Genomic DNA, 19,115 nt, shown 5'->3' with positions numbered 1-19,115 from the left:
TTCTCGATGGACCGATTTCTGCAACCATAAAAATAATAAGCCACTTAACATACTCACAGTGTTAAATAAAAGTAATGCCTTGGCAAAAAATGACAACTACTAAATATAATATTTGAAAAATAAGAGTTAATGAATTTTACAGACTGTAAAACCAAAGCTCTTTCCACTATACTGTCTCAATTCTCACTTCACATCTGTGCTTCTATGAAATGGAATCCTTAAATTAAACTAGGCATTACAAGAATAAAATTGAATGGAGAAAGTGTTCATCAGAAATGTTTCTGAATTAAGGTATAATGAAACAAATAGCCAAAAGCATAGGATCACCTAAGCTATTAAACTTTCTTAACTAGAATACACAGAGAAATAAGCAAATACTATCGCTGGCTGTATTTTACTATCACTGACTGTAACTGTGCCATCAGTGACCTGTCAGGACTACATCCCAGAACCAACTGGCTGGGATATTGGGGGGGACGGGGTTCTTGGACCAGTCAAGGTCAAAGAGCAGGAAACTGTCAAGGCCAAGGAAAAGGCAGTCAGGGATTAGCAGCAGTCCAACCAAGAGAGTGCACAGGTGTGAGACAAAGAGTGAGTAAAACAATAAAGATATCCCCTGTTAAATGTATGCTAAATATTCCACATACCTCATCATTTAATAATCACCAAGCCTGATGATAAAGACTGACCTTCCCCAAAGCCACAGAGTGAATACGTGGTACAGCTGGTATTCTTAAAACTGTTCTCAAATTCTATGAAACCCTGCTTAAGCCTATGCTATATCGCCAGTGTGCAAAAAAAAAAAAAAAATTCTGAAGAGTGAGAGGAGATAGACAGAAGTGGATTCAGAAGCAGACAATTTATCCAGAATCACATAAAACCCAGGGGGAGAAGATAAAAATTAACACAAGCAAAGATGTGCATATACAGAGGCTCAGACAAAATTCGGCCAAAGGGATGGGCAATGCTCCCACAGTCATGTTTCCCTTGTTTTATGTGTACTGTCTCCACCCTCAGGAATTTTAAAGGCTCTGTGAGCAGCCATCCAGATAAAGCTAACTAGGTCCTGGCCTATTTACGACTGATATGCTCTGAATAAGAATAAAAGCTAAATAATGTTTAATGGAATTATATATACAGCAGATCTAGATCTGTCTTAATGGAATTATATACATCAGATCTAGATCTGTCTTACCTGTTTAATAAAATTTAAAAAAAGTGTGCTATTTTTAAAAATCCCTTACCATAAAACCTTTCAGAATGCTTCTTGTGCCACTTATATATTAGTTATTTTACTAATAGCCATGATAAGCAATTCTGTGCAATCACAACTTCTTAAATTAGGTAATATTTTTCCTGTTTCATCTCGCACATCTCCTTTTGCTACCAATAATCTTCATGATTTGTTTGGCACAAATGGTGTTGGGGATTTCCTGCTAAATTTCCTGCAGCTTTAATAAAACCATGCATTTATTCCGTGGGACCCAAGAATGGTACTTAAGCAAAATGGTACTTAACCATAAAAGGCAAAGTCATGGTTCCAGATAAGAATTTTTTTTCCTTACCATCAACAGCTGTGTTTGTATTGCTACTGTGTGTATGACAGCATTTTGGACATTAAATGGTATCAGTATTAAGTGTATGGAATTACATAAAGAATTTAAGAAGAATTACCTAAAAAAAAAAAAAAAAACACCAAGGCTTCTTAGAGAAAGTTGAGCATGAGAGAGTGGGGGAATCAGGTAACACACAAGGTTCTTTCTGATACACTGCTAATTTGTAGGGAAAGAAATGATTTCACAAAAATTAGCATCACCTTCCTGACACACTTCATCCAAGTCAAAGTGGATCTTTCTTTAAGCAAATCTACTGCATATAATTTACTGCTACAGATGACAATTTGCTTGGCAAAAATATTGATATCTGCCACAGATTCCCATAATGAATTCAAAGGAGACATATAAGGTGCTAGTGAGGAGGATATGGACACCTATGGAGTCCAAAGACTGACTCCCCCAAGTGCCAGTAGCATCCACTGATCACAGTACTCAGACGTGCTCTTTAGCTGATGTGCACAATTATGATGAAGATGGTTGTTAAAATGAGAAACTGTGATGAAGATGGTTGTTAAATTAGAAACAAAATTCATCACAATTATGATGAAGATGTTGTTAAAGTAAATAACCTCAGCCCCAAGTCTCTAGTTCCCTAACTACAACCAGCCCATGACTCCTCCAGGATACCCCCAAACTGCTCAGACCTCCCCCCACATCTCTCCAGGACATTGACTCAAGCATTTTGATTGAGGTCCACTCTGAGTAATTGATGCCTGGGCCAAACCAGTTACAAAAGATTTTGAATATCAATCCCAGGTATAATTAAAACACTTCTGCAGTCTAAGAGAGAATCTTTCTATCCCCCAAATACAGTATCTTCTGGAGCTATTTGACAGTGGTTTCTTCCTAAAAGTTACTAGTCTGAAAGTGAGGTTCAGCTCAATGAAATTTGTTTCTTTCCTGTAGCAGGTTTTTCTCAATTTTTCTTTTCTAATTAATGTCTTATGGTAGCTACACTGGGCTTTATAAATGGTGTTCCACATGTGACATAAATTACCGCTTTATCGCTGATAGAAGCTTTCTAGATGGAGTACAACTCAATAAAATTCAGCTAAATAAATATCGGGGGTGGGCAGAAATTCTAACTAATAAGTATCTTCAAAACATAAGTCCAAAAGTAGTATTTTTAACACTTCCTACATACATAGAAAGTTGAGAGCTTGCCTAACCCAATGCCACGATTCTGGGGAGGTAAAACATCTTTTCAAAAGTTTAAATTTAGAAAAAGCAGCTTAGCAATATGCAAATTAAATTTATGGCAATTTAATCATAAGTTGGTATCTACAAAGATAAGTGAAATGACAATACACATTTTCTAGATGCTCATGCAAAAGAACAAGGATTTTCCTTTGGAAAGACAGATTTGAATTTCAAAGTTGATATGCCTCGGTGATGTTTAAAAATCAGGAGGGGTTATTCTAGGTAGAAAGGAAACTAGTTAAATTGAGAAATGTTTTATTCCTCTATAATTGAAACCTACTCCAAAAGCATTGTGTTAAAAAATAGGAAAAAAATTTTCAAACTTTATGTAGTTTAATATCATAATTTCCAACTGTTGTAACCAAAACTGAACATGAGAAATTAAAATACACATGTTCGGATCTTTTAAAAAATAAGCTGTTAGTCTAATATCAAATAAAAATCACTAAAGTTTCTCCTCCATAATTACAAATGTACTCTTCTCCTCCACACATACATACATATGTGGTACAGTATTAAAATTTTAAATTAATTTCAAGTTAATGCACAAACCGATTAAAGTCCTAAGCTGTGTGCCACTAAAATTTTAAAAACTACAAGGCTAATGAAAATACATTACATCAGAAGTGATCACTCTTTTTCTGTTAAACTATATATTATCACTTTTTAATCTCTTTACTTATCCAAACCAGAGCAATGATTAACAACAAAAACAGCAACACGTGGACCACAAATGGCAAATAAAAATTTGTACGACTTCTTAAACCATACACTGCAGTAATTATAGCAACAAGCAAACAAACAGGGGGAAAATGTGACCATTCATCCTCTTGCTTAATTCTAAAATTTAATGAATTGGCTAAGAATGAGTAGTAGCCCAGAAATCACTCACAGCCTAGAATGGAAAATAATTTAAATCACCAAATAAGCTTTCAAAGAAAAATGTTTCCATTAGGAGACAGAATAAAAATTTCAATCTTCAGAAGAAAATGATTAGCTATTTGCAAAATTACAACTGACAAAAGCTGTAACAGCATCATTTCGTTACTTCAAATATGTAAGAGTGCCATGAAATTTTACTTGCAATAAAGAAGCTTAGAACATAGTCACATGGTTAGAGGCATTTGAGAACGAAATAAAGATTAATGACGGCCATGCATAAAGCAATTAATTGAAAGCACCACCACAACAGCTCCAAAGACATAAGAAAACACACAAATGCTCAAAGAAAAGATTCTGTTGTAACCACTGACATAAGCATGAGGCTCGAGGACACAGATCACCCTGAGGATGGATTTCTTTTTAAGTTAAGACATCAACAGATCAAACTTAAGAAAATCACAAATAAAAGGCATTGACTTATTTCAGTCAAAAGAAAATCTCCAAAATCTGTGAAAGAAATCATTCATATAGTAGGTAAGTTCGTTAAAGTACTGCAAATCTACATAAATTAAGTACTTGCCCCTTCTGACTTCTCCACAGTGTTAGCCAGCATCTCTTGCAGGGCCCGGACGGAGAGGGACTGTTCCAACACAAAGGTGCAGATGGAGAGGTCTGGGGGGACATTCTGTGCAGAAAGAGGGAAAGCTGTCATCATCCTCATCATAACCACCATCATCACTACCACCATACCACCATCACCACCATCATCACCACCATCATCACCACCATCATCACCACAATCATCATCACCATCACCACCATCACCACCATCATCATCATCATCACCACCATCACCACCATCAAAACCACCACCACCATCACCACCACCATCATCACCATCACCAACACCACCATCATCACCACCATCACCATCATTACCACCATCATCATCACCATCACCACCATCACCATCATTATCACCACCATCATCACCACCACCACTATCACCACTACCATCATCACCACCATCACCATCACCACCACCACCATCACCATCATTACCACCATCACCACCATTACCACCATCATCACCACCATCATCACTACCACCATACCACCATCACCACCATCATCACAATCATCACCACCATCATCATCACCATCACCACCACCATCATCATCACCACCACCACCATCACCACCATCATCATCTCCACCATCATCATCACCACCATCATCACCAACACCACCATCATCACAATCATCATCATCACCATCATCACCACCACCATCACCATCACCACCATCATCATCATCTCCACCATCATCACCACCATCATCACCAACACCACCATCATCACCATCATCACCACCACTATCACCACCACCACCACCACCACCATCATCATTACCACCATCATCATCACCACCATCACCACCACCATCACCATCACCACCATCCCCATCACCATCACCACCATCACCACCACCACCACCATCATCACCACCACCATCATCATCACCACCATCAACATCACCACCACCACCATCACCACCACCATCACCACCATCACCATCATTACCACCATCATCACCATGAAGCATCCAGACCCAATTTACCTTATTATACTTCAGTTTCTTTCACAGAAAGAAGAAAGAGTACTCATCAATTCTCTAATACGAGCTCCCAAATCATCCAAATACATTGTCTATACCACTCACATTTAATCCATGTTTTAATTTACGGATAACTATGGCTACCATTCATTGAGTGCCTACTCTGATTAAGCACTGCACTCAGAGCTTCATCAATAACTCATGCGGTCGTCCATGGTAAGGATTATTACTAGTATTGTAATGTGTATCCAAGAAAATAGAGAAGTTAGGTTACTTTTCCAAAATCACAATTACTAAATTTTCAAGCTGGGACTAAAAAGCCAGATTTCTCTGACTCTCGAGCATTCGTTTCTAACCTACCAAGGAGTTCGCTGATAAAAAATTAAAAGGACAGAAAAATACTTTACTCAAATTAATAGTGAAGTTAAGCAAATATGAAATTGAATTGGTATAAAATATTCATTTACACAGGCTTGTCCTTATCCACAAGGCTAACAATTACCTTGTATTACTCAAGCTGGGTGTCATATCTGGCCTCTAACTTTGGTTGCCATAATTTGATTCCTATTCGGTGTGTCTTTATTGCTTTATTTTCTCACTCATTCCTTTTTCTATTTCCCTCCATAAACTTCCACTCCAAGTAATAACCCCATAAGTTCTGAAAATCCCCAAAAGTAACTACCAAGGAGGCGAAGGAAATAGGGTGAGAACTGAATGTCAAGTGAGAGAGAAAACTACCCCAATCAGGAACAAATACATTATCATGCATGCATGCTTTTGCTTTAGATAAGCGGGACCCAGTAGGCAACCCAGCTGGGTACAGGAAGATGTTCAAAGGAGCATTTTCAGAACAGAAGAACATTATAAATACATTACACAGAAGGCAAGCAAGAATATGTCTTCTTAAAAAGAACATTAGGAGGATAAATTATAACCTGATGCGTCAAAATTACAATTTACAGACTAAGTACTTATTAAATTGAGCCACTACCAATAAGAAGTTCCTCGTCAGCAGAGAATGATGCTTTATGGCTTCAAGGAAAGATTAAGTACCAGGGTTCCAAAATCAAGGTTAAAATTATTTTATGGATAAAAGAAGCACATAATCATTAGGCTTACTCATATCCCACAAACCCTCCTGGCATCCATGTTTTGTTTTGCTTTATTTTTTTTAATGAATTTTCCTTTTTTGAATTCCTCTATCCTCCTATCAGGGGCTTTTGTGGTCCCCAGCCCAATTTCTTTCCATTCCTCCTTAAACTATCTCAGGTAGTAGTCAAAGGAATCTCTCAAATCTGGGTGCAGCTACTGCTTTTATACTCTGCAATAATGGAAGAAATTTTCACACATTGAGGTGTGGGGAAGTCATTCTAGCCTGCACATGACTTGGCTTGAACTTTATGCCAACTGGAATGGCCTGTCTATCAAACACACATTGTATATCTGCTTTGACCATTTCTTAAAGATGCACTTACCAGACTGTTTAGAATGTCCATTGTGAAGATAGGGATAAAGCCCCCACTTCCCACAACGTCAATGCTAGTCCTCCTTCAAAGATGCAGTTCCCTGCCTAGACATCAAGGTCATGCTGACTTGCTGCATATGTGCTAAACTTTCTCTTTTGAAACTCTGAAGGGATGCACCCCTGTCATGTTTAATGTTTGTCCTTTGTTCGGACAAGATATAAAACTGCGGTTCAGGCATTCAAAACGGACCAGGTAGCCATTGTGGATGTGGTTTCAGACACATTCCTGTACTACTGAGAACTTGAATTTTCTCAACTATATCAGACTCAGGGATGCCACCAGTCAGGGTCAAAACAAGGTCTGCTAGTAGCTCCCAGCTGCACCCTATGGTCTCAAGGTCTCCTCTTGTAACTGTGCAACCATTTCAGACCTTAACCAATCCTGGCTTAACAAGCACCCTTACTTCCTTCCAGCTCCATAACTGGCAAACAACTTACGTAATTTTGTGGGTTTTGCCTATATAAGCCTCCCCCATTTTGTAGTCTAGCAGAACACATTCCAAGTGTTTACTGAATCTATGTCTCCCAGGCTACAACCCTCAGTTTGGCTCAAATGAAACTATTTTCTATTCCTATTATAGATTGTTTATTGATTATCTCCATTGACAGCAGTCAGCTCTAGACAAGGGCTTTCTTTCCAAAATCCTCAGATAAAAGACCGTAAGCTAGGATTCTCTTATACTATAAAATTCAGTATAAGTTATTTTAAATTTAATATTCTCAGTTCTAACTATATTAATAACAATTTGTCACACTAAGACAAATGCAAATGGGAAAACATTGATTAAGGTAAGTGTTTATTCCATTCATATCCATTGAAACTGTGAGAGTTTGGAAACTACACTCTGACAAACAGCACTGGTAGAGAATTATATTAAGAAATGATATGCTGGGGAACCAATTTCTCAAAAACAAACAAAAAAACCAACAACAGCAACAACAACAACAAAGCCTTGATTTGCCCATTTCTGTGCTGTAAATATTCTAATGATGGCTGATTTCAAAGTATCAAAATTTACAAATCAGCTCACAAAATTCCTAAATATGTAACAATTAGCTCTCAGGAATCTGTAAGAGCATCACCAACATAACTCTGAACTGATTTTGGACCAGTATTCATAAGTTGCTTTAGAATCAGCATATTAGAATAGTTAAGAGATTGGATTATATAAACAGATCACCTAAGCAAGAATCCTGGCTTCACCACTTAATGAACTAGTAACTTTTCTAATCTTCAATTTCCTTCCCTAAAAAATGAAATATTATACCATCCTCATAAGGTTGCTGTGAAAAAATAAATGAGAGAACATAAGTAAAGAGCTTACCACATCGCCAAGACCATAATAAGAACTCAAAATGAGTTCTTGTCATTAGTTAGTTTTGCATATTTTCACTTTTCTCCATTTGTGGCATTTACAAAGGACCACCCATTTCTTAAAACTTGTTCTTAAATCGATTCTATTTTAGAGAAATAGTGTCTGAAAACACAAAGCATTAACTATGCACTTGTTCATAACATCTAAAACGTTGTAGCATTTTCAACAAAAGGTACTTTCTGATAATACTGAAAAGTTTACATAATGGGTACATTTAAATTGTTTCCTGCTTCACTTTAATCAAAATGTTAAAGTATGAATCCCTGGAATATCTTATATTTATTTTAAAGATCATTGAAAACCATGTGGATTTGAAATGAATTTCTCCTGCCAAATAAATTTCATTTTTTCAGGGAGTGACATGCCTTTTACAGATAGTGGGAGTTAACACGAGTAAGTGAACAGACAGTCAGAAAAAGAAACTCCCGCAGAGACTCTGCCCATTGTTTTTCAGACATATCTTTATCACTCTCTCTCTTTGCCTCCGCCCCTCAACAAAACACACATAAATGCAATAGAAACACTGAGGGGAAGAAAAAAAAGTTTACCCCTTTCCTTTCAGTAAAACTTGAAACAATACAAATCAGAGCTTTGCACTGTTATGTTTCTTTTGCCCTAAAGAAAAAGTCTCCTTGTTCTAAGCAACAGAATCATTACTGAAACTTGTTACTTCTCATAAGTAACTACTTGTCACTTTTAAAGTAAACTACTAAAAGTGTTTCTTCATTTAGATGTATACTTCTTCAAATAACCCTGAAATTTTTAGGGTTAAACCATACTGCAGCATTTATGTTAAGACTTTTTTGCCACTTCCCCAAAATAAAGTTGTCAGTGGAAAACAAAGGGTCTCATTCATTAATTAAAGGCCAACTAAATGGTCCCAAATCAAAATGACTCCTGGGACTTCCCTGGTGGTGCAGTGGTTAAGAATCCACCTGTCAACGCAGAGGACTCGGGTTTGATCCCTGGTCCAGGAAGATCCCGCATGCCATGGAGCAGCTAAGCCCTCGAGCCACAACTACTGAGCCCGGGTGCCACAACTACTGAAGCCCACACGCTTAGAGCCCATGCTCTGCAACAAGAGAAGCCCCCACTCGCTGCAACTAGAGAAAGCTCGCACGCAGCAATGAAGACCCAACACAGCCAAAAATAAATTAAAAAAGAAAAAAAAAGACTCCTAACACCAGGCACAAGAGATAAAGTATAACAGTCTATACATCTGTAGTGGGAACTTCAACTCACAAACATTTGCAAGTTACCACCTTTTCCTTAGTGTTTTATTTTAACTCAAATATAATTATGGAGAAAGTTAATTTTTAGAACTTCAATTTGAAAGAATTTATGTGCCCTTACAATGAGTGTGCTCCCATCATAAAAGAAACCTTATGTAATATATGCTTTTACATTATAGGTGCTTCAAAATAGACCATATTGGAACATGAAACAAAGAACTACCACTCAGCCTGTACTCCTCTGCCTCTTACACATTATATTTATTTTTCACACAAAATTAAACCAGAGAAAGTACTTTGGTCTGTCTAAATGTCTACCTAGGCTGCCCAGAACCCAAAGTGGGCAGGCAGGCGCTTCATAACGCTTTTCATATGGAGACAACACCAATTTGATCAGGATAGGTGTACTTTGGCAGAGGTAACAAATCTTAAGCAAGCAGCATGGCTGTGTGCCTTTTATTCTTTTTAAAGTACAAACTGGTCCCCGTTCTCCTCTGCCTGACAGACATTACCTGATCTTACAGGGGTAAAAATTCCCAAGAACAACCACAGCACAGCATCTGGCTTTCTTGGCACTGGGGAGTCCATATGAAATCAATTAGGCTTCCAACTGAGGTATCCAAAACCATTTGGCATCCACAGATCTAGCTGCCTAACTCAGTTACAAACCTATTGAAACATCATTGCCTTAACTGAACTGTAACCAATGATTTGGGACTACATAAGCCACAGCGGACCACCTCTCTTGTTATCACTGTATAAAAGTTGCACACTAACAAACCACTCCATTTTAAGATCTTGATGCTTTTGCTCATATATTTTCTCCCTCCGTATGAAATGCCCATCTCCAGGTCTCCACCAGTGGAAAACCATTTCATATTTTTAAATCACACACAATTAAAATCACATATAAAAACATTTTCCTTGGTGAAAATTCAAACAATTCTGAAAATTTTTAAAAGTTCTCTCTTTTCGAATTTAATTAGACATACTCTCCCCTCCTCGGCCTCCCAGGCATAACCACATGGGATTTGGATAAGCTTTCAGATATGCATCTTTCCAGGCCTTTTTCTGTGCACTTATATACACATGTCTGCTCACACAGAAGTATACAGATTTCCTTTTCCCATTAATAGGCTCGCTTCATACAATTTACATATTTTAATTTACTAATATGTATTGAACATCATTGTCTGTTAATAGATCTCTATCTACTTCATTCTTCATGACTGCTAAAAAATCTAGACAAACCATATTCCTCCTGAAGTTTTGTTCAAGTTTAATACCAAGCAACATTGTTATTCGACTTGGACCCTCACCCTTCCCACAACCAGCCTAAAACGATGACTTACAAAAGAAAGCGCTCAATGTTTGATGAGTTGACCTCAAACTACGATTTCACCTATTTCTGGAAAATTTAGCACATGTGTATATAGGGACACAGTAGTTACAGCCCTAAAGGCAGATCTCTACTTTAGTTTTTGTTTCAGTAATGTTAGGTTTCTAATATGAAGACAAGTTAATTTACCTTTTTTACACTGCCTTTTAACTGTGCACCAAATAACCTTCAGAGCAACACAGAGACATCTCAAAACGTATTTTGAAAATTAATGAGGTATTGGCACTTCCCTGGGGGTGCAGTAGTTAAGAATCCACCTGCCAATGCAGGGAACACGGGTTTGATCCCTGGTCTGGGAGGATCCCACATGCTGCGGGGCAACTAAGCCCGTAAGCCACAATTACTAAGCCTGAGCTCTAGAGCCCACAAGCCACAACTACTGAGCCCAAGTGCCACAACTACTGAAGCCTGCACGCCTAGAGCCTGTGCTGCACAGCAAGAGAATCACCGCACTGAGAAGCCCACGCATCACAACAAAGAGTAGCCCCTGCTCACCGTAACTAGAGAAAGCCCGCATGCAGCAACAAAGACCCAATGCAGCCCAAAATAAATAAATAAATAAATAAATAGTATTTAAAAAAAAAGAAAATAATCAGGTATTAAATCTTGATAGTTTGACAGCATAAGAAAATGGGCAGGTCACTGTATCAAAGGACATGGGATTCCGAGTCAATGCAAAGTCAGCCAAGGGATCCTAGGTAAATCAGTCTGAGCTTTCACATCTGTTAAGTGGCAATATACTTATCATAGTTCAAAGAATATTTCTGAAGTTCAAATAAGGAAAGCAAGGCATCACAAACTAGAAATTGCTGAGAAAATATAATTTTCTCTGCTTAATTAAAAAAAATCTCTCACATTGAAAGCTCAGAATCACAGAGATATAAATTAAGAGCAAAGCTGGTCTTCTACCAAGAAATGTGAAGACAGTATTCTTTGGAGTGGAACAGATGGTCTGAAGTTGATGCAGGTTTGTTTTTTCGCAGCCACCCATCTGTTGCGTGGCCTTTGGCGAGACACCAGAACCACTGAGGGTCAACTTGTCCACGAATTATGGAGATATCAAACTTCTCCAAAAAATAAAGTTGTTATTGTTGTTTAAGTTGCCAAATGAAGACATGAACCAGGCAAAATTACAGCTGCCATATGGGGCACAATATCCTTTAAAATGTCCTACAATTCCAAAATAATTATGATGCTGTATCCCACTGACTTACATGAAATACTGTAGAAAAGAAATATCAAGCTGAATATAAGGAAAATCTTAGTTCACTTTTCCCTCTTTATATGTCTTCAAAATTCCAATCATAACATTTCCCCAGCCCACAAATGTGGTTATTACCAGACTTTCACTTTTCTGTGAGAGTCCATAGTTCTGGGTAGTTTTTCTTATCATATTCTTTTTTTTCTTCATCCTCTTTGCACCAAAGATTAACAGAAGATGTCCTTACAGAAGGAAATATGTGTCCTGTGTCAATCACAGGATGAATTCTTTCTTCTTTCAGATAACGGCTCTTTGAAAGACAAGTTAAATGTGATTGTAACAGATGAAACCAACATGTCTGGGTTTCTCCAGGTCTCAGAAGCCTTTAAATCTCTTCAGAAAAAGTCAAGTCATTCCACTTGGCATTCCCAGCAACATAGGTCTTATAGCAGGTTAAACAAGTGGTAATTAGCAGCACATCACCACTACAAAGAGCCACAGCTCTACCAATTTAGCAACTAATTATGAAAATCCCTAGTGAATAAATAGGGGTTCATATGATTTGCTCAGTGTTCATTTTTTCTCCTTGGCATACATCTTTTGTAATACAGTCTTCTTTAAACATCATATAAAGTAGATATGCCAATCTGTCTTATTTTTCTAATTATTTTAACATTCAGCAGACTCAAATGTGTCAGTGCAAATCTGGAGGTATACTAGTTTGACATTCCGTCCTGCATGATCTCTCTCCTAATATCATAACAGGAATATTGTATTAGGTCAATTCTACTCAACCGTATCTTAAGTGGGAACCATTGTTGGTGAGAACACACATATGTGGTATTTTGAAAGCAAGACACTCAAAGGGAAACCAGAGGAAAGACTTCTGAATTCAGCCTCAAGATGATATTCAGGTATGTTAAAAATACCTGCTACTAATGATTCATTGGATACAGCCTCCTGTTTTTGAACACTGCTAAGTTAAACCTACCTGTCTGTCACAATCTCAATAAAAGCTTAACAAATCAACTCTCCACCCTCTAGGTAATGGCCCACTTACCTAACTGCATGTAAAGCACATAATTTCTAGTCATGTATCACAATGATGTTCCAGGAAGCTGGGCTCAAATTGAGAAATCTGCTGTTAAAAAAAGCTATGGTGGGGCTTCCTAGGTGGCGCAGTGGTTAAGAATCCACCTGCCAATGCAGGGGACATGGGTTCGATCCCTGCTCCAGGAAAATCCCACATGCCGCAGAGCATCTAAGCCTGTGCACTACAACTATCGAGCCCATGTGCTGCAACTACTGAAGCCCATGCACCTAGAGCCCGTGCTCCACAACAAGAGAAGCCACGGCAATGAGGAGCCCGCACACCACAATGAAGAGTAGTCCCCACTCACCGCAACTAAAGAAAGCCCGCGCACAGCAACAAAGACCCAACAAAGCCAATTAAATAAATAAATAAATAAATAAAAAGCTATGGTGCTTTACCACTAAATTCAGAGTTTAGAGCTGAGTAAACATCTGAATAAATGGATGAACAAACCACAAGAACAAATAAATCAGTGGAAGTATTGGAACCACTGCTAAAGTTCAAGTACCCACAAATTATTCTGGAGGAAACCTTCACTCTACTTGAGTCTGTTTTTAAGAATTAGCAAAATAGGGTTGGGGGGAGTGAATTCGGAGATTGGGATTGCCATATATACATTACTAATAAAAAAAATATCAAACTGTACACTTTAAATATATGCAGTTTATTGTATGTCAACTGTATCTCAATAAAAATTCTTAAAAAAAAAAAAGAATTAGCAAAATAGGGACTTCCCTAGTGGTCCAGTGTTTAAGACTCCACGCTCTCAGTGCAGGGACCCTGGGTTTGATCCCTGGTCTGAGAACTAGATCCCACATGCCACAATTAAGAGCCTGCATGCCACAACTAAAAAAAAAAAAGAAAAAGAAAAAGAGATACTGCGTGCCGCAGCTAAAAGATCCTGCACACAGGCAACAAAGATCCCGTGTGCCACAAGAAAGACCCGGCACAGCCAAATAAATAAATAAAATACTAAAAACAAAGAATTTGCACAATACATACATTCTCATTACCTACGTTGTAAGCAACTGGGACTGTCATGATCTCGAGTGCACAAAAATAATTACAGCAAAAATAATGTCTGGCCCAAGTATTTGTCAGATGCCAGAGTCTGTGTCATCTCAGCCTTGCTTCCTGCAAGATCCCAGTGAACCACAGACAGTGATCAAACTTGATGGATCCCCCAGTGAAAACTTCCAATGATCCACAGAGTTGTCTTCGGGTAGTTCTGTGAAAAGGAGATTTAGGTAGAATCTGTTCATAAATATGCATTAGCATACAGTGTTTTTCTCTTTCTGGCTTACTTCACTCTGTATGACAGACTCTGGGTCCATCCACCTCACTGCAAATAACTCAGTTTCATTCCTTTTTATGGCTGAGTAATATTCCATTGTATATATGTACCACCTCTTCTTTATCTATTCATCTGTTGATGGGCATTTAGGTTGAGTCCATGTCTTGGCTATTATAAATAGTGCTGCAATGAACATTGTGGTACATGTTTCTTTTTGGATTATGGTTTTCTCCAGGTATATGCCCAGTAGTGGGATTGCTGGGTCATATGGTAGTTCCATTTTTACTCTTTTAAGTAATCTCCATACTGTTCTCCATAGTGCCTTTATCAATTTACGTTACCACCAATAGTGCAGGAGGGTTCCCTTTTTTCCACACCTCTCCAGCATTTATTGTTTCTAGATTTTTTGATAATGGCCATTCTGACCAGTGTGAGGTGACACCTCACTGTGATTTTGATTTGCATTTCTCTAATGATTAGTGATGTTGAGCATCTTTTCACGTGTTTGTCAGCAATCTGTATGTCTTCTTTGGAGAAATGTCTATTTAGGTCTTCCACCCATTTTTTGATTGGGTTGTTTGCTTTTTTGATATTGAGCTGCATGAAAAATGGTACTGATGAAACTAGTGGCAGGGCAGGAACAGACATGCAGATGTAGAGAATAGACTTGAGGACACAGGAGGGGAAGGGGAGGCTGGGACGAAGTGAGTGAGTAGCATTGACATATATACACTACCAAATGTAAAGCAGATGGCTAGTGGGAAGCTGCTGCATAGCACAGGGAGATCAGCTTGGTGCTTTGTGATGACCTGGAGGGGTGGGATAGGGAGGGTGGGAGGGAGGCTCAAAAGGGAGGGGATATGGGGATCTATGTGTACATATAGCTGTTTTACTCTGTTGTACAGCAGAAACTAACACAACATTGAAAAGCAATTATACTCCAATAAAGATGTAAAAAAAAAAAAGAGTATACATAAGTTCACTGCCTAAAAGTATCTGAGAAAAAAATAATTTTTACTGTAACCAGGTCAACCTAATCATCTGAGAAATGACCTTTGTCACAACAGCCATACTGTCTTGTCTCATAACCTGCTTAAATAAAGGGGAACGACTCACACAAACTTGTGGATAAGGGCAAATCAACAGGTTCTGACTCACCTACAGCACTGCAAAAAGTCAAAAGGAGGAGAAAAAAATGAAAACGAGAAGTATGGCTTCTACATCAAGTTATACAGGCAGTAAGATGATGTCGTCAAATGTAATTAACAATGTAACACAGTGCAGATTTATTCAGGCATAACCATACTGCCATCTCACTCTTTGCAGGTATCTCATTCTGCTGGATAATTTCATCTAAATTAATTTAAAATGGCAAGAGCTAAATTAATTACTCAGCATCAGTCTGAACAAATTAGGCTGGAATCAACTCAGTAATATCACTTGCAACCTCAAAATTGAAACTCCAAGTAGACTCAGATGGAGACAGTCAACACCTTGGAATTCTTACTAGAATTTTGCTCGCATGGAATTTCTACACAATTTCAAGAATGTAAGAAATAACTGTGTAGGCCCAATTGTGTAAATAATAATGGCTATATGACTTTTAAAGTGTCCTCTGTATGCTAGGTCCTAATTCACATCACAACTCTTTAAGAGAGGTATTATTATCTTCACTTCAGAAATGAGTAAATGGTGAGTTAGAAAATTCAATGACTTGATCTAAGCCAGAAACTATTAAGAGGCATATCTGCTTAGCCTAAAACCCATAGATCATATTGTCCGCCTCAAGGTAATATTAGACAGATTAACAGCTGGGGTTGTTCTTGTTTATTTTCCTGTATATTTGTGGTAATGGTGTTATTGATAAATTAAACTTCAATGTGACAGTGTACATGCTTTAAAAGAACTCACACATAGAATCAGAGCCACGAATATCCCTCTATGACTTTGGCTTGGGGGACATCTCATAGGTTCATAACCTGGTATGAGGCCCTCCAGGAATGTACCAACAAAAGAAAAAGTATAATAAGGCATTAAAACAGTGATCCTTCCAAGATGATGCTTTGTGGGTATATTTGGATAAAGGGATCTTTCCTTTGTTATCTGAAGATATAAGAGTCTTCATGGCAATGGAAGATATGATATTTTCTGGCTGAAGCCTCTTAACGAGAGAGGTATATAGCAGAATAAGAAAATTAAGTCAGGAGAGATACTTCCGGTATGTTATGTAGAACTGAAACTAAAACTGTATTTGTGAGACTTAACCCTGAAATAATGTTAGGGGATCTGGACATACCCTAGAGTCCTATAAATCCATATAATCTATAAACACAGAGCTTAAGATGACAGAATACAAATACAGTTCGGGTGACCAAAAATCCCATCTCATCTAACACGCAGTTTAGTTCAGAAGGGGGCTATTGGTAATGCAAAGAAATAACACAAAGGATATTTTAAGGAAGAAAACTCTAGTAGCTCTGTACATAATGTATTAAAGCCACAGTGTGACACTGTTTATGTTCAAGGATCAATTCAGGAAAGATAAAAAGACTTATGAACTACATTTCTTAAAGAAATTGTAGGGACGTCCCCCTAGGGCTGAGTGAGGAAGGTGGCACATTCTCTCCCTAAAAAAGCAAGCTGGATAAAATGGACAAGAATAAACTTTCAGAGATGTAGGACTTAACCAAAGGCATAAAACATATGATGAGCTTTTATGCCTGAAAACTGCTGAACTTCAGGTAAAAACAGTAAGAGTCTGTGGTGCTATTTCCAAAGGCTGCTCCAGCTCCCTCCCTCAGTTCAGCTGATGTGGAGGTCCTGCAGGAACGTGGTATGGGCTAGGCTGTCAGGACCAGAAGCTGTGCCACCTTACGAAAGGGGACTCACTTGATTTGGAGCAGGTGCCACGCGCAATGAATTGTACGGAAAGTGACACTTTGCAGGGAAACTCAACAGTTCTTCTAGCCTGACTCAGTATATTCCTGACTGTAGTTGAAGCATGCAGAGTAGTTCCAAACTATTCACACACTTCTGGTTAACTCTGAAGTAGCATGTATATAAGAAAGACACAAAGAACTCTGCAGAAAGCAAATCTGGAACAGATTTTAGATAATCTTAACTTCTCGTGTGCTTCTCTACTCATACACAGGTCCGTAATCAGAGAACAGAAGCCTTACTGCTTGAAGTACCTGAGGGCAACCTCTTTACAATCATTGCCTTAACTCTAAGCTACGCAGAAACAGAGTAACCTTTAGGAAGCCAGGCTAAAAAAAAAAAAGAGAATGAAAAAAAATGGAGCAGTTACATCAATGACAACACATCATAGGGGAGACATCTCACAGCTTTAGCCCAGGCAAGTAACTAAACAAACAAACAAACAAAACACGGACACTTTCAGTGTAGAAATACCAGAATTTAGAGTTCCTACAATACATAATCCAAACAGTCTAGTTTTTACAACAACAGCAACAAAAATGGCACAGGCAAAAAACAAAAACAACAACAAAAAACCCCAGGAAATTGTAACCTATACTGAGAGAAAAAACAGTTAAGAAACTGTCAGTGAATGTCCCCAGATGTTGGAATTAGCAGATAGAGGCTTCAAAGAAAACTTTAAACATACAAATATATTTAAAGAACTAAAGGAAAAACAAGTTTAAAGGAATAAAGAAACGTATGAAAATAACAAATCAGTGAATAGAAATGCTTAATAAAGATATGCGAATTACAAAAAAGAACCAAATGGAAATTCTGGATTTGAGTATAATAACTAAAATAAATAAATATATGAGGGGGCCCAAGAGAATATTTAAAATAAAAGGAGAAAGAATCAGTGAACTTAAATATCATTTAATAGAAATTATTCAATGAGAAATACAAAAAGGAAAACAAAACAGGAAAAAAAATTAAATCAGCCTCAAAAACCTATGAAATAATATCAATATACATGAAATGGGAGTCCCAGAAGAACAGGAGAGAAAGAAAAGAAGAGAAAATATGTTTTAAGAAATAATGGCCAAAACTTCTGAAATTTAAAGAAAAACATTAAATATCCAGGGAGCATAAAAATACCCAAGTAAGATAAACACAAAGAGATTCACATCTAGCCACATCATACTCAAACCACTGAGTCAAAGACAAAAAAAAGAGAAAATATTTAAAGCAGCAAGACAGAAATTTACAATATGATTAACTGATGACTTACCTGACTCAAGAGAGAACAGAAAGGAGTTGACAACTTATTCAAAGAGGTGAAAGACAAAAACTTTCAGGCAAAAATTCAACATAGAGCTGAACTATTTTTCAAACATGAATTAAAATAATGACATTCCAGGATAAACAAGGATGGAGAATTTATTGCTACCACAGTTGTCTTACAAGAATGCCCACTGTCACAACTTTTATTCTTCATAGGAGGGGAAGTCCAACTGGAGCAATGAGTCAAGAAAAAGAAATAAAAGGCATCCAAATGGGAAAGCAAGAAGTAAAATTCTCTCTATTTGCAGATAACCTGATATTAGACATCAAAAATCCTAAGGACTCCACCAAAAACCTGTTAGAACTAGTAAACAAATACAGTAAAGTTGCAGGATACAATTTCAATATATAAAAATCAGTTTTGTTTCTACAGACTAACAACAAACTATCAGAGAGAAATAAAAAGAGAAAAAAATCCCA

General features: G+C 37.6%; 1 protein-coding gene across 1 annotated transcript in view; it reads right to left on the bottom strand.

Moving 5' to 3' along the window:
- RYR2 (ryanodine receptor 2) overlaps positions 1–19,115 on the bottom strand; it is a 549,009-nt gene that overhangs the window by 469,257 nt on the left and 60,637 nt on the right. The window contains exon 6 of the mRNA XM_057736978.1: positions 4,279–4,383. Coding sequence (XP_057592961.1) covers positions 4,279–4,383 — 105 coding nt within the window. The remainder of the gene's footprint in view (positions 1–4,278; positions 4,384–19,115) is intronic.

This window comes from Hippopotamus amphibius, chromosome 5 (assembly GCF_030028045.1).
Source record: "Hippopotamus amphibius kiboko isolate mHipAmp2 chromosome 5, mHipAmp2.hap2, whole genome shotgun sequence".
In the NCBI taxonomy this organism is placed as follows: domain Eukaryota; kingdom Metazoa; phylum Chordata; class Mammalia; order Artiodactyla; family Hippopotamidae; genus Hippopotamus; species Hippopotamus amphibius.
The sequence above is the reverse complement of the archived record's forward strand: the minus strand, read 5'-3'. Positions and strand labels throughout refer to the sequence as shown.